Source organism: Phytophthora sojae, assembly GCF_000149755.1.
Source record: "Phytophthora sojae unplaced genomic scaffold PHYSOscaffold_9, whole genome shotgun sequence".
Lineage (NCBI taxonomy): Eukaryota > Oomycota > Peronosporomycetes > Peronosporales > Peronosporaceae > Phytophthora > Phytophthora sojae.
In genome coordinates, this window is record NW_009258123.1 from 2,316,708 (window position 1) to 2,335,480 (window position 18,773).

Here is an 18,773-nt window from a genome sequence, read left to right on the forward strand (position 1 = left end):
CCAATGCTCTCGTCGACTTCTTCTGCGGAGAGATCTCCTCCAACGCTGCATCCATCTCTGCGCGCGGAGTGATACTGGCGGCAACCAAACCTAGTAGATCATCTTCGCCTTTCGTTAAGCGTTCGATCTCTAGCGAATGGGGGGAGAGCAGCGCCGCCCACTGAGCTAGCCGGCCCTTCAAGCCTTTCGCGCGGAAGAGCCATGCGAGAGTCGTGTGTCTGGTGAGCACTCGGATGTGTCGACCACTCAGCATGGTGAAGCAGCTATCGAGGATTCTTAGCATAGCCAGTACTTCCTTCTCCGCAATGTCGTGCCCGATCTCGTGAGACCGCAGTGTCCTACTCGTAAATTTGACGGGTACGTACACTCCATCACGACACTGAACAGAGATCGCCCACTTGCTTGCGTATACAATCACAACAGGATCCAACTATGGGGCAAAATGGTAGAGCATGGGTGCGTTGATCATCTTGAACTTCAGGGTATCGATGGCTCGTAGCGCGTGGCCCTATCTCACGGTCGCCTCGTGATTTCCGCTGACGTTTGTGGCTCGACCCTTGATGAAATCGGAATCTCCGAACTCATACAACACTGTGGCATATACTGCGAGATCTTCGATGAAGCGATTGTAGTAGTTGAGACTGCCGAGGAATGACTGGAGAGCCTTAAGCGTTTTGGGAAACTTCAACGCCTCCAGACTTGCCAAATCTTTCGGCTTGGTGAACAGGCCTTCACCGAAGATCTGATGCCCCAGATAGTCGACTTTGCTCATACCCCAACTGCTCTTCTCCGCGCTAATAGACAGATTTCAGCGGTCACAAACCTCTAGGAGCTTCTTGACCTTCTCACACAGTTCGTCCCACGAGCTTGTCCAACTAAGATGTCGTCGATGTAAGTGCGACGTCCCAGCACCGACGGCAGCGATCGAACTTCAGGGACACCTTCCTCGAAAATGTTGACGAGATCCGCGCGATCTTGACCCGGCGAGATCCGCAGCACGCCATATAACGCATTGTCGATCAGCCGCCGATAGATTTGGGGGGCATTCTTCAGACCAAACGGCATTCGCAGCCACTCGAACAGGCCGAACGGCGTAATGAACGCGGAGATCTCTCGGGCTCGATCGGTCATACTCACCACCCAGAACCCACTCGCCATGTCGTGAGAACAGAACCACAGCAAACTGTCGAGATCTTCGAGGAGGTCGTCAATCAACGGCATGGGGTAGATCATCAGTCGTGTCAGAGCATTGACCAGACGGTGGTCGATACAGAGTCGGACGTCCACGCCGTTCTTCTTGACGACGATAACGATCGGAGACGCCCAAGGAGAAGTGGAGATCCGAATAATCTTCGCCCCCAGTAGCCCTTGACGAGTTGGAACACCTTTTCACGGAACTGAGGCGGGATCCGGCGACAACGCTGAGCCACCGGTCGTGCACCACCAACGTCGACGTCACAGATCGCCCCCGTCGCCGCAGGGGGTAAAGCATCCCCTTTGCCGATGAGAAGGTGCCGCCGCTCCCAAAATGATATCACGCAGACGATCAATCTCCTCTGCTGTGTTCTCAGTTGGATCCTCGACCTTGAGATCTTCCCTTTTAACTTCTGCCGTCAGGGAGATCTCTGGTAACACCGCCATTTCCTTTTCGATGTCTTCCGCAGTGAGATCGGCCCCTTCACGAACATACTTCGCTTCATCCATGTCGGTTGCATCTCCGCCTTGGCTTGGTTCGACCTGGGTTACTGGGAGCATTCCGCTCACCGGCTCCTCTTCTTTCTCGTCGTCGGTCTGCCAGTCAAAACTACCCCAGCTACTAGTAGACTCAGCGCTTTCGGACGCACAGCTACAGCTGTCGCTCCAGTCGCTTTCAACGATGACCGACAACGTGCGATGAACCATTTCCTCGGTGTATTTTGGATTGTGGCATGAGGTCAGGGGTATATTCTGGGAACACCTTGCGGAGCTCGGCCTCAGCCACATTTGCCGGAGTCGACGCAAAGCCTACCGGTGTTTCGCCACTGTTCGTAAAGGATAGGCCGCTCTCCTCGCCTGCATGAGTTTTTCCGAACGCGGTAGACTGGAGTCATCGCTGTCCATACCAGAGATCACCTGACCGGGGTCGGTAGAGATCACGTCCTCCTCGGTTTCGGTCACCCTAGTCGGATCAGTCGAACTTTTCATCAGCTGCATTTGAGGATGTGTGTCGTCAAGTGTGAGTCGCGTGCATTCTTCTGACGTTGCTGCTGCTTCAACGGTCTTCACTTGTGGAGGCCGTGCTAAAATCGCAGTCGGAGTCCGGTAGCTAGGACGCTCGACCAGCGGTCTAGACTCTTCAACTTCCGCTTCGTTTGCATCTCCAGTGTCCACAGCTGCTTCGAACGCAAGTGCTTGCCACTCCCGATAGCGGTTTGAATTCTTCCTAGCGAATCCAGGTCGACGCGGGATCTGCCCAACGGGTAACCAGATTGCCAAACGCACCAAACGACCCAGTACCAGGCGGCTCGTGCTGATGTTGGTGATCCGGAGGTATGACTTGTTACTGAATCCACCATTCACCACCGTGATCACCCATTTTTCCCCTCTCGTTACCCACAGTTCAAACCGCTTGTTGTGGGACTTGAGTGAGATCTCTGTCCATTGGCCAGGACCGACTTCATGGAATCCCGTTGCGTAGGCCGCGTCAGCCTTGCTGCTATACAGTGGCTTACGGTCGGTCATCTGGATGTGAACTTCGTCCGGCAGACAGAGCGTTCCGTCAGCCAGGTCCAACCTCACCCCCGCAGGAACCATAAAGTCCATGCCGAGAATGACGTCTTGTCCTGAGAGATCTCCAACCCACACACGGAACTTGTACAGCCAGAGTGAGCTTGACTTCTGCTCAACCTTCTGTGCGGTGCCCAGCACCCCCCACACCAACACAATTCATTGTCTGTGTTGTATCAATTTCACAACCCACCTTACATACAAAGGTAGAGTCGATTATCGACACTTCGGCTCCAGTATCAAAGAGTAGGACGGCACGGACATTGTTGACCGCACCGGTCGCCTTCGACTGCTTGAACCACTTGGAGGGAGTGTAATACTTCCAGTAACCTCGGCGTTCACCCGGCGACAGTCGAAGGGCCATCACACAAGGGCGACGCGAATAGTCATCTTCATCCGAGGTAAGAGATCTGACTGTATTCACCGCATTGCAGGAAGTTGGGTCTTCTAACGCTCGCGCCTTCCTCTGAACATACGCATAAATGCAGAACTTCGATCGCTCGTTACGTACCAGGCTGTTCAGGCCTGGCGAGCGGTCTAGTTTAACGCCTTCTCGACGCTCTCGGGCAGCAGTCCGGCATGGCGAGTTGGGTTGTACCATTGGCGAACAGCATCGAAGAAGTCGCCGATTTACACTGACCTGCTTCGTGAACGTCTCCACAGCACTTGCAGACGTAGAAGCACTTGTCGGTAGGATGGTCCATGCATCCACACTTCTGGCACGTGAGCCTCTTCCAGCACCCCAGATCCGTATGCTTGCGAGATCCGCAGTGTGAGCATCGAGTGCCGTACTTCGGACGCCCCATTTGGTCTTCGCGGTCTTGGCGCGCCCCTGGCTTTTCACCATCTCCTGGTGTAGGCGTCCTAGCTGCCGAAAACACGTGCGCTCTTTCGTCTTCAGATTCGCTATCGGAACTGCTTGATTCGCCCTCGAACTCATTGAGATCTCCGTGATCTCCGCGGCGTCCGCGGCCAGTAGTCACAACCCGCACCGCCCTCGAGGAGGCTGCAGGGGCGGGAGCCTTTTGGCGGTATTTCGAACCTTGGGTCTCAATCTTGTGACGTTGGTGGCGGCGTCGCCTGGCCAACACAACGCTTTCGAGAGCTTCTGAGTCAGGCAGCCTCAACACTACCAGAGATCCGGCGAGATCGTCATCTTGGACTGTATCCATGTAGTGGTCGACGTGTTCACGTCGTTCTTCCTTGGTGCCATCATGGATCTTCAAGTTTGCACGTATCCCGGCCAGATTCAGCCGGTATAAGTAATCCAGTGGGTCTTCCTGACTCCCGCGCCGCATGTGGTAGTACTTGCGCGCGAGGGAGATCCCTTTACCGCAAAAGTGGATCTGGAACTGTTCACCCAGGTAAGTCCACGACGCGCAAGCGGTGCGGCTCAGCTGGTAATACCAATTGCGCGCAGGGCCTATCATCAAATCGGCAAATGTCAAGCACATCTCGTCTGGCTGCATCCGATCCCGTCGGAAAGCCGTTCTAACCTTGTTGAACCAGACTCGGGCGGCTTCTTCGTCATGTTCCTTGCCGCTGAAGTTCTTCAGTTCGGACACAGCCGATGCTCGCAACCTAGTCGCCGTGGACACAGCTGCGACACGACCTCCGGTTCCGCCACCTCCATCATAGCCGAGGTCATCGAATAGGTCATGGAGATCTCCTTGGTATTCCGGTTGTGTCTGGGATCGGTACCCGATACGTGGCCGAGCGGGAGACGCAGTGACTGGTTGCATCTCAACGTCTTCAGGCTCGTCTCGCTCGTTCGCAAACTGGTAAAGAAGGTCTTCAGCCACACCGCCGGGGCGATCGGGCTCTGTTGCAACCTCTTGAGCTTCCTGGATCCTCCCACGTGGTCCTCTCGCTGGGCGAGTCTGCACAATATTTGACACTTGCGCAGACTTCCCGCGTCCTACATCGTTTGCAGCGATCGCTGGGACCCCTTGCGCACGTTGTTCTCGGCGGGGCACAGGTGGGGCCGGTGGAGGCTTCTTGGTTGAGGTAGTGCTCCTCATGAGAGCGTCACCGTCATCTTCAAACTTGAAGGAGATCCGCGAATCGTCCAACCGAGGAGGTGTGAGGTCTCCGGTCGGCAACGGCGCGGATGAGTCATCTGCACTCGGGACGAGCTTCTGCAACACTGTGTACACCCGCGCGAGCGTAAGGACGGTAGTTTCCAGATCGTACTCGCGTACATCGGTGGAGATCCGCTGTTCATGTACCTTGAACCAGCATCTTCGAGCACGCAGAACAGCATCGTGACGGCGTGAAGCGGATCTCGGATTGTTAGCGTGCGCGGGTTGCGAACTGGACACGTGAGAGGCCATGGCATCGTCAGCCCCAACTTACGCAAGAGCGGATCTCTCTGGAGCAGGAACGCAAGCTCTTGACGGAAGTAGTTGACTTCGGCTTCACGAAATCGTTTGTCTTCATCGTGAGTGTCGTTGCTGGGGCCATGGACCGCTTGCGCCGAGATCTCCAATTTCTCCGTTTTCTTCTCGGCTTTCTCCTTCGCATCTTCGACTTCCATGTAGTCCATCGCAGCGTCTAGAGCATCGCTTCGGGCAGCGAGGTCGCGGATGACCCCTTTCAGATGCTCGCGCTCCAGGTTTCGACCTCGCTTTTCAGCGACGCCGGGGTCCCGCTTAGCAGCAGGTCCAATGGAACTCGGTTTTTGGACCGAGTCCCGGACGGCTCCTTTCGGAGCCTTAACGGGGAACTTCTCTTCGTAAACGAAATCCTACGGCCCAGGCGTCGCCATTGCCTGTCCGTCGGTGGACCTAGTGTTTTCACGTTTAACTTCCGCCGGTCCCAGCGGAGTTCCGTCTTCCTTCACCTCTCCCTTCACCTTCACGTCCCCTTTCGGACTAGTAGACCCGGGCACGCGCACCATTGTGGTGGAGTCCCTCAGATAAAACCTAATAAACTCCCACACGTGTCCTGCCACGCAACTACGGGGGGGGGGGGTTACCCCTGCAAGCCAAATACCCAAAGACAACGAGAACTAGTCCCGAGATCTCTAGGCCTCACCTTGTGTAGCAAGACTCGGATCTTTATCTAGCGTAATTCCTAGAAGACGTGTAATATGAAGGGGTGAATATGGGGTTCCTTACACTCGCAGGCAGAGACTTAGGTTAACTCTGTCGCGGATGCACTTGTACAGCGAGGTAACTCTTCCCACTGTACGACAACTTGTTGTACAATATGTACGAGATCTACTGGAGATCTCCTGCCGCAGCTAGTCTGCGGGTCCAAACCAAAGTGCGAGACGCACACCAATACCTTACTAAACCGTTTAGAGTGTCCTACTGTCGAACACTGAGAGCTGATCTCCTGAGTCCAGACAATGCAACACACTACGCTACTAGAAGGTTACCAAGGAGGCCAAATCAATCCAGAACCCCGAGTACACTTCGCAAGTAGGTAGGAAACAGTCACAGTACACACGTAGGCGCTAACCGCACAACACAAAGACTAATATGAAGAAGTACCTTGTCTCGTTGTTGGAAATTCTGAACTGAACAGCCTGGGTTTCGTAATCAGTCGCCGGCCTACTATACGGGACGCCGAGCTAGGGCGTCCCATAATTCAAGTGGCTCACTCTCGGGTCACCTTCGGGTACCCTCCGGGTCCATCGCCTCACAATCCTTCAACCCGCATTACGACACCTCCCTCGCACGAAGTTGCTCGAGCAGCGTAGAGCAGAAGTCGTCCTCAGCATCCAGCGACTTAATGCGAGGCGAAAGCGTTGGGTCGGGTCCCGTGATGGCCACAGCGCTGAATTCAACTGGTCGAGACAGAGCGTCAGCGACCGTATCCGTGCGCCTCGGTTTGTGAAACACCTTGAACGTAAACTGGTTGAAGAAATCAAGCCATCGAAGAAGCTTAGGCGATGGCGTCGGCTTGGTGAAGAACCAGACACAGGCCGAATTGTCCGTGTAGACCGTGAAAACGTTGCCCAGCAGGTAGACACGCCATTTCTCCAGACAGAACTTGACGCCGAACAGTTCTTTCTCATGAGCCGGCCAACGCTTTTCGACGTTGCTCAGTTTACGACTCAAAAATGCCAGTGGGTGCTCCACACCATCGAAGACTTGGCTGAGTACGCCGCCGACTGCAACATCCGAGGCAGCCGTGGTGACGAAAAATGGCAGCGAGAAATTGGGGAGACGCAGAACAGGAGAGCGTTGTAGCAGTGAACGCACATCGTCGAATGCCTTGATCTCCTCTGTACCCCAGCGCCATCACGTCGTCGTCTTCACTAGCTCCGTCAGTGGATACACGAGGCCTGAGTACTGAGGGATGAATCGTCGATAGTACCCGCACAATCCCAGGAAACGCTGCAGCTCCTTGCGGTTCCGTTGCGGTTGCATCCTGCTCATTGCCTTCGTCTTCGACGGGTCCAACGTGATTGTCGAGGCAGAAATCTGGTGACCCAAAAACACAATCGATCGCTGCGCCCACTTGCACTTCTCCTTGCGTGCGTACAACTTGGCCTCGCGAAGGACGAGAAACACTTCACGAAGGTGCACAATGTGATCCTCTAGAGTCGCCGAGAACACACAGATGTCATCTAGGTAGACGACGCAGAAGGCTTGGAACTTTGGGCGTCCGAGTAGGTGCCGCATCAGTCTGGACCACGATCCAGGCATAACAGCAAGTCCCATAGGCGCGACAACCCATTGATATAGCTCACCGTTGGCCTGGAACGCCGTCAGCTCGCGTGCACGGGGTTCGAGCAGCATCTGGTGGTAGCCGGACATCAAGTCCAGTGTCGAGAAATAAGCTGCACCGCTGAGCTTGTCGAAAATGTCGTCCACCCTTGGGAGAGGAATCTTGGGAATCACACTCTGCGAATTGACATGCCGATAATCGATGACTCAGCGAATGGGTACACCTGCATCACCGCTGCGTAGCCACTCTGCTCGCGTCGGAGCCTCGCCTGTCGCCGCCACTTTCTTCGGAATGGCGAAAATATTGGAGACCCAGGCGGAGTTAGACTCCTCGATGTTGTTCTTTCCCAGCAGCTCCTTCACGAACTTGGCTAGCTCTCGCTCTTCAATGCGAGCATGACGGAAGGGAGATCGGGCCGAAGGTGTTGCGTCAGGCTTCAACACGATGTCGTGCTGGATTTCTCGTTCAGGTGGGAGCTCGTTAGGAAGCGAAGATGGGAACCCGTCGTCGAACTCGTTCAAGAGCACGACGACGTCCCGTGGCGTTGGTTTCGGTAATACGCCTATTCCAGCACTAGCCGAAAAATCTCCAGGTACTCGTGGTTAGCGAGACGTTCTCGGAACGACTGCAGCGAGACCTCCACTGGTGCGAGTAGCTTCTTGCTGCGACAGAGCACAGGATGTATGTGCTCGTCCGAGCCGATCGGCCAACCCTTGTCCTCGTCCTCATCAGGAGGTGGCGGTGGTTCTTGGCGGTCCGCATGCCACGTCAATGTTCGCGTGGGCCAGTCAATGTTCGGATTGCTGGCTTCGAGCCAGGGGCGGCCAAGGATCCCGTCATAACCATACTGTAGCCTCCAAAACACGAAAGGCACAGTCACGACCGAACTGCTGCATGTCACCTCCAGGTCGGCGATAGCTACATTCCGCTGCTGTGCACGGCCATCGAATCCGCGCGCCACGAGGTTCGTAGTCTGCATTCCTGCAGTGTCAAAACCGCGCCCCGACAACACGCAATGTGACGCACCCGAGTCCACCAGCATGGAGCATTCTTGGCCTATAATCGTCACCTTCACCAGGAAAGGAGTCGCCGACGTCACCGCTCTGGGTGTGACCGACATTTCGGTCGTCGACATTTCCGCCATCTCGATGACGGTAGTACAGTAGGAGATTCAGGACTCACCACACGCTCGACGGATACTCCATTTACATCCGCCGAGCTGAGTCGTTTCCCTGATGCTGTTGTCCACGAGCGGGTTTGCGATGAGGACACTGGCCGATGCGATGGCCACTGCCCTTGCAGTAGAAGCACAGATTTTGACGCCTGCACTGCTCCTTGCATATCGAGCGAGTGTCAACCGCGGAGACATCCATCGGAGTTGGCCCATCCGTAGCTGCACGATGCGCATTCCCGTGGTTCCTTGAGTTGCTGGAGGCTCGATTGCGGTCCGACGAGTGGAAATGAGTGCGCTCAAATGCTTGAGCAGCCGAGATGACTTCAGAAAGCGTACCGCAGCGCAGGTACATCATCTCTTTGCGCGTCTCCGACTTCAGGCCGTCGCAAAATCGGTCGACCTGGTCCATAGCACTCATGTTCCGTATTTGAGCCATGAGTCGACGAAAATCACGAACATATTCTTCGACAGAACTGCGCTGGCGGCAAGCCTTCAGCTCTGCACGCAGACGAAACTGCTAGTCAGGAGGCACGAACTCACGGCGCAGAGCGTTGGCGAAGGAGTCCACGTCGTTGATGCGGATGTGGTCGATCGCGACTTGGGCATGGTACCAGGATGCAGCTCCCTCCCTCAGGTTGGCAGCGAGGATGGCGATCACGCGCTGCTGGCTGGAGGCAGCCGTGTAGTCAATGCACTGGCCCTCCATCAATAGCTTCGCTCGGAAAATGAACTCGTCCACCGACTCGGTCGGTTTCCCGTAGAAGGTCGGCATGGTAACCCCTTCCAGTCGGTACTCTCGAGGTGGTTGAGGAACAGACACGCGTTGCTGCAGCTGCTGCTGGTAGGCGTGCAGCTGAGCCTGGAAATCTTGGTACATCCGAGCGTTCTGCTGGCTCAGCCCCACAGCAATACGATCGATCGCTTGGACGAAATGGTCGAACGGGTTCGGGGCAGCGCCTCCGGCGGTTGGTTGGTCAGCGCGCTCCTCCATCGTAGAGGCGACGGCGGCAGTAGACAGTGATCACTTGGACCTTGCCAATGAAGAGCGCGGTCGGGAAGTAGCAGTGGTTCCCGAAGCTTGTGCGTAGAGAGTCGACCAGGAGAAGAAGCAGATGTGTCGTACCCTCACCCACAACGAAGAAGTGCTACCAATTGGAGTGAACCACTTGTACTTGACTGAGCAAAAGACAGAATGCCATTGAATTGAGGTTAGCGAGTAGCAACAAGTACCGGTAACTAGCTCTGAGGGGTCTCCAGAGGGAGACGCTGCTAATGCAACACGAAAGCCAGGTTGAAGCCTGGTACAAGCAGAGATTCGCCGAGCACGAAGTAGTGACTTGGAGCGGAGTTGAACGGAGACTGGTCCACGTCTCTGGAGCAGAGTGACTCATCTGGAGGCGAGCTTCGATTGGCAGTGCGTCGACACGGGAACCGCTGACGAGATCGATGTCGAGACGGGCGCTTGTCCACGTAGACTTAGACCATTACAGCGGAGGTCGGTCGGTTGGTTGTGGTTAATTCAAAAGCGAAGGTTGGAGGAGACGACGGCGGTGGTAGGATGGCAACCTCATGGGATCGTGGTCGACCGGAGGTCTACAGCTAAGACAGCAACCTATCTGTGAGCAACTTCTCGGGTCCGAGTCTAAAAGTGGTGTAGACGATGTATCCGCAGGCATCAACAAACTAGGCACTTGGTACATAAACAATCATAAGTACCTAAATGGAGTTTTCAAAATGTCCTTGTTTAAGAGAATGGCTTCAGGCTCGGTTCAATAGTAAATAGTGGCCCATTGATGGTTATGTCGTTGGTACATGTATTTCTCGGTGCTTTTATCTTATCTAGCGCAGTAGCAACTGGACTAGAACTACTAGAACCACTCATTCCGTCGCCACTACATTAACCGCTGCCACCACCCTCCTCCCGTTACTTTCGTCTCTATGCCTTCAAGCTTCGCGCCAATATAATTCGTGCCAGCTCGACCTCCCTCTGCTCTGTGCATTTGGCACGCCAGTGAAGCTCTCATACATGACAGCGCATTCCGTGACCTGCCAAATTATGAGATGGAGCTGGGTCGACCAGGCAATCGTAACAGACCAATATACCAAAGCAAGTATTTTAAATAATAAACTAACTACATGTAACCTGGCAACCGACTTATTATCAAATCTTTGTTACCTTACATTGGCTTGTGGATACCACAGAACGAGCAAGGAGCAGCTACACTGTACCTACGCTCTGTTGTGCATCATGGAATTTATCAGATATTATGGGTAACAACAGCTCTCTAGCTTGGTGGACCTGGCATCACCACCACACAGACTGAAATTCTTGATCGACGCAGTGTCGGGACCACCCGTGAATTAGTCTCGGTGTGAGAACGATTCACACTCGGCCCCATGAATATATCTCTTGCCAGGAACACAAACACTGTTGATAGCGACTTGAAGAACACATTCTCTAAATCATATGCTTCACTTGCCATACTAATATATAGATCTTTGTATGGTGCCTAATTCAAGATTTCCAAAGTGCCGATTTCAAGTCCAAATGGGCATTAGGCACAATATCCTAGTTTGTTGATGCCGTGTGTCCGAGCTGATTCCCATTGTTGCTACTGGATCGGCTGCAGCAACATAAGTGACGATACTTCAACTTTCAAAGTTGCACTTGTTTTTACAATGTTCGTAAATGATTCATCCATTCTATATGGATACTCCGTCATATAGGGTACATTCATTAGATGCCAATGACGTGACGCAAAGATAACTGATCTCTCGATACTAAATCCATGTCAACACACGTCACAGATTTATTGCGTGACGCGCATCTTTGCAGGCAGAGTGGTGCCCACGGGCTCCGATCATTGTCGAGCCCCCCGCAAGACCGCACTTCATCGGCGTGCTGTTTCTGCAGCGCTCGACCCGCGTTGGCCTCACCGCTCGGTTGCCACCACGTTGGCTGCGCACATTCTCAACCTCCAAGGGCTCCTACACCCATGATGTCCCGACAGAACCTCGCGTTGTTGGTCGAGGTCCTGCTCGCGCGTGCCACATCCCGACGCCCTGGCTGTCGGCGACTACGAGTGGCGCACGTTTGCCGAGTTCTTGGACCACGTGGATGAGACCGCGGCCGGCATGAAGCGCGTGCTGGGGCTCAAACGCCAAGAAATGGTCGGAGTCTTTAGCCGCTCGCAGTACGAGTGGACGCTCGTGGAGCAGAGCTGCAACCGCATGGCCTACACGCTCGTGCCGCTGTACGACACATTGGGACCCAGCACGGTGCCGTACATCCTCAATCATACCGAAATGCGCGTGGTATTCTGTGCCAAGGAGCAGGCGGCGATACTGCTGCGTTGTTTACCCCAATGTCCGCACCTGAAGACAATCGTTCAGTATGAGGGCTTCTTGGATGAAGAGCAAGTGGCGGAAGCGAAAGCGCGTGGAGTGAAGATTTGGACACTGGAAGAGGTCGTGGAGGTTGGCAGGATTCATCCAGCGGAAGCGGACCCACCCAAGCCCGAGGATCTGAGCACCATTTGCTACACATCGGGCACTACGGGGACGCCCAAGGGTGTGTTGGTCACCCACGCCAACTTTGCCAGTGCTGTGAACGCGTACCGGCCACAATCAGGGCGAACCGCGACGACGTGTACTTCAGCTTCCTGCCACTGCCACATGTGGCGGAGCACTTCTTGCACGCGATGATGATCACGGAGGAAGCTGCCATTGGATTCTACCACGGAAGTGTGGCGCGAATTCTCGAGGACGTGCAAGCGCTGCACCCGACGGTGTTCGTAGCTGTGCCTCGACTCATGAACCGCATCTTCGACCAGTTGAAGCACGAGGTCGCCGCAAGCGGAAATGCGGAGCAGATTGAGTATTTCTACCGCGCTCTGGAGGAGAAGAAGCGATTGAGTGGTCTGAAGCACGACAAGTTCGACGCTGAATTGTTCGACCGCTTCCAGCCTGTATTAGGCGGTCGTGTGCGGCAGATTCTTACGGGTGCCGCCCCCATCACGAGTGAAGTGAAGGAGTTCTTCCAGTACGTCTTTGGTGTTCCCGTACTAGAAGCCTATGGGATTACTGAGGCATCGGGCGGCGTCGCCTGCTCTAGTGCATCGATGCCCCAAGGCCCTCACGTGGGCGTTCCGCTTCCAGGCCTTGCCATTCAACTTGCAGATGTTCCAGAGATGAACTACTCAAGCGAGGATGGCCGCGGCGAAGTGCTCATGAAGGGGCCGAACGTGTTTCCCGGTTACTACAAGCAGCCCGAGCTAACGCGAGAGGTCCTGGATGCTGATGGGTGGTATGCCACGGGTGACATTGGCCGCTGGAATGCCGACGGTACGCTGAGCATCATCGACCGCAAGAAGCACATTTTCAAGCTTTCCCAGGGAGAGCACATCGCTCCGGAGAAAGTGGAGGGCGTCTACCAGAAAAGCAGGTTCGTTGGTCAAGTGTTCGTTGATGGAGACTCACTGCAGAGCTATCTCGTCGCGGTTGTTGTTCCGGATGCGTCTGTTGTCGCGCACTCGCCATTCCCGGACTGGGAGACGGATGAAAAGCAAAGGCACGGACTGGAGAAGGCAGTGCTCGAAAACATGGACATCGTAGCGGGTGCGGATGGACTGCACGGCTTCGAGCGCGTCAAGAAGGTCTTCTTGACTACTGAGGCCTTCACGGTCGAGAACGATCTGGTTACCCCAACGTTGAAGCCGAAGCGCACGAATCTAACCAAACACTTCGCTGATGTGGTGAAGGGTTTGTACGCGGAAGGTCTGCAGCACTGAAGCGCAAGTCGTTGAGAGGAATACCGTAAAAGCACAAATTTAAAACGGATTAAAGGTGCAGCAGTATCTACTTGAACAAGTAGGGCCTTGCTGGGACTGTTGAAGCGAGATTCTCCCTTGGTACTGTACAGTGAATATCTCTACCGACCTCAACGAAATTGGCGCTATTGCCTGTCTGTCGGATGCGTGTTTGAACTCACGACTCCAATTGCTCTCAATTCTGCCAATCATCCGGCGATCGATGCAAACCGAAACGCTGGCAGGAATAATCATCGGTCCTGTGGTCATCATCGAGATTGCACTTGCAAATCCTTCAACATGCTCCTCTCGCCAGTCGAATTCCTGTCACCGCACTCCAATTCACTTTTCAATTTGCTCTCCCCAAGTAACGCAACACTATCCCCACTCACTCCATCAACTCGCAGACCCCTGTCAAGAACTCGGCCTACCCATGACGGTGCCGCTCAAGGACTACACGCTCTTTAAGCCCTACCAGCTCAGTAAAAACCTCGAGCTCAAAAACCGCATAGTCATGTCCCCGCTCACGCGCGCCCGATGCGACCCCGTGACCCACGAGGCAGGACCCATGCAAGTCGAGTACTACTCGCAGCGTGCCGGCGCCGGACTCATCGTCACGGAAGCCGTCGCCGTGTCCGTGCAAGGCTTCGGATGGTACGGCGCCCCATGCATGTACACGGAGGCCCACCGAGACTCGTGGAAGCCCGTCGTGGACGCCGTCCACACCAAAGGAGCCAAAATCTTCCTGCAGATATGGCACATCGGCCGCCAGGGCCACCCGAGCTTCAGCGGAGACGTCGTGGGACCCTCCGCCATCGCACCTGTGTCGGGCCACACCCGCGACGTGAACGCCGAGCAAGCTCCGTACGAAGTCTGCCGTGAGCTGCGCACCGACGAAATTCCCGAGATCATCAACGACTTCTGCAAGGCCGCGCGTCTGGCCAAGGAGGCCGGCGTCGACGGCGTCGATATCCACGCAGCCAACGGATACCTGCCCGACACGTTCCTGCAGTCGGTCACCAACACGCGCACGGACAAGTACGGCGGCTCCATCGAGAACCGCGCGCGCTTCCTGCTGGAGCTGGTGGAGGCGCTGCAGAAGGAGTGGCCCGCCGACCGCATCGGCCTGCGACTGTCGCCCAACGGTTTCTACGGCGACACCGGCAGCGCCGACAACTACGACATGTGCTGCTACGTGGCCGACAAGCTCAGCTCGTATGGACTCGCGTACCTGGCCACGCTGGACGGCTTCGGCTTCGGCTTCCAGGACAAGGGCCCGCTCACCAAGCCCTTCGACGTCAAGAAGAACTTCAGGGGCACCGTCATGGCCGCCAACAGCTACACGCGCGACACGGCCGAGGGCGTCTTGCTCAGCGGTGCGGCCGACCTCGTGGGCTTCGGCCGCCCGTACATCTCGAACCCGGACCTGGCGGAGCGCTTCATCAACGACTGGCCGCTGAACGCGCCGGCCGGGTACGACACGTGGTTCGGCACGCGCATGCCCGGTCCTCGCGGCTACATCGACTTTACGGTGTACAACCCGGACTCGAAGTGATTTGAATCGTGACGACAGGGAGATGAAGTTGGAGGTTCCCGATAGTGACATTGTCTGTTGAGAAAACTAAACAAGCGAAGCTGTGTCGATGATCGTTAGGGCAGGATAGCACTAAGTGGACGCAATATACCTCGTTTGAAGAATGAAAATGAAGCTGTGTCGATGCAAGTGAAAACCGGGTCCTAATCGCCAAGTTTCATTGCGTATTTTTCGCCCGTACCATTTCACAAAATCTAAACTGAGAGTGTACTTAGGTAAGTAAATGTTTGACCAGGCGACGAACCTTCGACTGTGAAGGCATGGGTTAATTTACCAAACACAGTTGTGAATCGAGCTGGGCGTCATATAAATAGTAGTTTTCGGCTTGCTCGTGTTCAGGCGTCGTACTAAGAGCTGGCTGTGTGTGCTATCTCGTTGTTTTTGGGCCCCGTGTGCGCTGATGTCCGAGCTCCAAGAGCTTCCGAGGCTGTTCGACCCTCCAGGGGCAATACGTCGACAGTCCTCACGCCGCCTTCTTTCGCGCGGCAGCATGAGGCGAATGACGTCGCGTCACGGGACTGTTTTCAAGCCTGAAGTCCCTCCTCACTTGCAGAAGTTACTGCAGAAAACGCCGGAAGAGCAGCAGCGCGTCGCAGCAGCTAAGGCCATCCTCATGGACGAACCCGCATTGCGAAACGAACAGAGCTTGGACCTGGTCTACAGCTGGATGCTGCAGAACTGCAAGCAGTACAGCAACAACATCTTCGGTGCTGCGCCAGAATATATTCGACGTGAGATTTGTCGCCAGATGAGGCTCATCAAGGTGAAAAGTGGAGGCCTCGTTATCCGTCAGGGCGACACAGGAGATAGATGTTATATTGTCGTGGACGGGTTGGTGGACGTTTACATTAAGGCGGAGAAGCCGGTCGATGCTGTCGTGGCCCCGACTTCCCCACCTCCAATGCTTTCGGTAATGAAGCAGCGACGCATGTCTCGGCGAATGAGTTCGGAAGCTAATGCAGCACCGGTGGACTTCGGTGCCATGGTGGCCAATCTTGGACCAGGAGCGATGTTTGGCGAAATTGTGCTGCTGAATCCCTCTGCAAGGCGAAATGCGACTATCAAAGCTTCACAATTCACGGAAAGCTGCGATTTAATTTGCCTTGAGCGCGCAGATTACATCCGTCTCGTTCGAACAGCATCGATGGAAGCTTCGCACTATAACAATGCGGAGGTGCTAGATCGAATGTTCCTCTTCAGAGACTGGGTTAAGCATGGTGAGTAAAAGCCCATTGTTGGTCGGACGTGGTATTTGATTTCTAACATAAGTTTTGCTAAGAAAAAATGCGCCTCGTAAGTGCGATGAGGTCACGCCATTTCACAAGCAACGTAAGAAAGGCATCGTTCCCACCAAACGAGATGACTTCACCGACTAATTTTAATGCGTTTGCTTTGTACTTTCGACAGGATTATCTGTACCGAGCTGGAACGGATGCCAAGTGGATGTATATTATAACAGCAGGAGAAGTCATGGAGCGAATCAATTGGACTCTTGAAGCAGCAGGGAATGACGCTACAATGCGCCGTCTTCTGATGTCCCAGCCCTCTTCACGCAAGAACCCAGAGAAAATCGTAAATGTTGAGCTTACTCTAATCGGTCCTGGAGATATCGCTGGCGAGCTACCGTTTATTACCTCAAAGCGTGGGGCGATCTTTGACATCAAGGCCGTCACGGATGTGCAAGCACTAGCTATCGATCGACGATACTATGAAACGGTGATGCTGACGGCAACCCGAGAAAATAAGCCCGAGGTCCATGCAACAATGAAAAAGTTGCGGAAGTTCAGTCAAGATCGCGAAGATTGGCGCCAGCAACGAATGGAGTGCGGGATTTCGTACCCGAGCGCCCATGTTAATATGTGAGTTTACTTTCCTCAGATTTATTGCATCAACTAACGAGTGTATACTAACAACTATCTACAGCACGTGGCATCTGATGCGGATGTCGAATGTTCCTTGTCCAAGATGTGGCCAACGAGGTCACCTAGCTACAGATATCTCCAAGTGCGACAGCGCTCCACCCCGCCAATCTCCAACCCCCAATAGCAGCAACGGTAGGACTGGAGCAAAGCGAACACCGTCTCGCGGCATGCTTCCGCGCAAAGCTTCAACAGCACGGGCACCACCATTGAGAATCCCAAGGCATGCTTTGTTGTGATGTTCCATTGAGGAGTAAGAGGTTTCTGACATTTCTGTTTTCTTTATTGTGGTTCTAGAACCGATGATACCCATCCTAATACAGCACGCCCGGATACCGCTCTTCGCAATCTTTTTGACGATTCCTATCTCCCCTCAGGAAAAGAACAGCTTCAGCATTGTAGAGATAAGAGAATGCAATTGTAGTTTGCGCGTGGTTAGTGTGTGAGGAAATTATCGCAATAATACGCTTTTGTATCGACAGCATTAGTACTCAGCTGTTCAGGTAGCTCCGTTTTCATAGCTACAGAGTACAGCCCTGCGGCTGCACCAGACTAATCACTGGAGTCGCGCCGTCATCCACTCCACAAAATTGTTCAGAATCTTCTCGTATCCCTCAAGATTAAGCACCTCGTGCAACGCATCCGGAACGATGTTGATGGTCTTGTCCTTCTGCGTGCAGGCGGTGTAGAAGTTGATACTTCCCTGAGGAAACGTAATAGTGTCTTTCTCTCCGTGGAGCACATACAGCGGCGCCGGAAAGTTCTTCGCCAGCTCGTTGTCACTTTGCGCGAACCGATCTCCTTCACTCAGGAGACTGTACATGAGCCGCAACGTAGATCCATGCTTGGGCATCAACTCATCCCGCGTCCAGCGTTTGTACACTTCGTAATCGTTGCCCAGTTTCGGGAACTCGAGCCCCAGGACGTGCATCCTGGGCAGCATCCGAGCGAGACCCCCCAGAAAGCCCGCGACACCTCCCTCCGGAACCGTCCAGAACGGCGCAGAGGATACAATGACCCCGTTCCAGCTCAGTCCTTGCTGCATGGACAGCTCCACGAGCTGCAGCACCAGCACTCCCCCCATCGAGTGACCGAGCACGAATCTCGGCAGATCTTTCCACTTCACGTCAGCGTGCGCCTCCAGCTCAGGGTCCACCACCGGGGCGTTCTTGCTACCAGGCTCAGGGCCGTTGAGCACGTGTTGCACGAACTCCATGAAGTCCTTGGACAGGTCCCGCACCTCGTTCGCGTACATGCGCTCGCCGTCGCTCATTCCGTGGCCCTGGTGGTCCACCATGAAGACGGCGAACCCCTCCTTGGCCAGCGCTCTACCCACGTGGTCGTAGCGGCCCCCGTGCTCCCCCAGTCCGTGTAGAATGAAGAACACGCCTCGAGGCGCGCGGTCGAAGCGCGGCAGCCACTTGTGCACATAAAGCGCCAAACCGCCAGACGTCACGAAGAACCGCTGCAGTACGTCCACGTGACCCGGAGGGGGGCGAACGCCCTTGGGCACGGGTGGGAACTGATGCGACGCGCCCGACATTGCGGCGGCGACGGAGGATACGAGCTTCCAGGCGCAGAAGACCAGCGCCGCGTAGCCCAGCAGCACGTCGACGCTCACCATGCTGGGCGGAATGCGGAATGCGGGATGCAATGTAAAGTGTAGCCATCGGGCAAGTGATAGGACATACATGACGTAATTACCGATCTAGTAGAATAAAAAGGCTTAGACTTTGTAAAACTATAAAGATTCAAAGACACACAATTTACAGCATGACCATGTCTCTTTTCGCACTTAGCCGCCTCCCATACAATCGCCATGTGTCGAGCTT

At 54.7% G+C, this 18,773-nt stretch overlaps 5 protein-coding genes across 5 annotated transcripts; 3 read left to right on the forward strand and 2 right to left on the reverse strand.

Moving 5' to 3' along the window:
• Positions 1–8,651: 8,651 nt before the first annotated feature.
• Positions 8,652–9,611, reverse strand: PHYSODRAFT_523701 (hypothetical protein; the record flags this gene model as incomplete). The annotated part of the gene is made up of 4 exons (XM_009536655.1): positions 8,652–9,020; positions 9,078–9,137; positions 9,189–9,288; positions 9,352–9,611. 4 exons carry the CDS (start codon positions 9,609–9,611, stop codon positions 8,652–8,654), a joined length of 789 nt encoding a protein of 262 aa, XP_009534950.1.
• A 2,005-nt stretch (positions 9,612–11,616) lies between these two features.
• Positions 11,617–13,410, forward strand: PHYSODRAFT_338780 (hypothetical protein; the record flags this gene model as incomplete). Its single annotated transcript, XM_009536656.1, has 3 exons — positions 11,617–11,621; positions 11,653–12,234; positions 12,279–13,410. 3 exons carry the CDS (start codon positions 11,617–11,619, stop codon positions 13,408–13,410), a joined length of 1,719 nt encoding a protein of 572 aa, XP_009534951.1.
• A 451-nt stretch (positions 13,411–13,861) lies between these two features.
• PHYSODRAFT_338781 (hypothetical protein) lies at positions 13,862–14,983 on the forward strand (the record flags this gene model as incomplete). Its single annotated transcript, XM_009536657.1, has 1 exon — positions 13,862–14,983. The coding sequence occupies one exon, from the start codon at positions 13,862–13,864 to the stop codon at positions 14,981–14,983; it is 1,122 nt and encodes a 373-aa protein (XP_009534952.1).
• A 538-nt stretch (positions 14,984–15,521) lies between these two features.
• PHYSODRAFT_523711 (hypothetical protein) lies at positions 15,522–17,365 on the forward strand (the record flags this gene model as incomplete). The annotated part of the gene is made up of 5 exons (XM_009536658.1): positions 15,522–16,239; positions 16,302–16,351; positions 16,430–16,881; positions 16,946–17,173; positions 17,239–17,365. 5 exons carry the CDS (start codon positions 15,522–15,524, stop codon positions 17,363–17,365), a joined length of 1,575 nt encoding a protein of 524 aa, XP_009534953.1.
• A 132-nt stretch (positions 17,366–17,497) lies between these two features.
• PHYSODRAFT_338783 (hypothetical protein) lies at positions 17,498–18,565 on the reverse strand (the record flags this gene model as incomplete). The annotated part of the gene is made up of 1 exon (XM_009536659.1): positions 17,498–18,565. The coding sequence occupies one exon, from the start codon at positions 18,563–18,565 to the stop codon at positions 17,498–17,500; it is 1,068 nt and encodes a 355-aa protein (XP_009534954.1).
• Between the last annotated feature and the right edge of the window lie 208 nt (positions 18,566–18,773).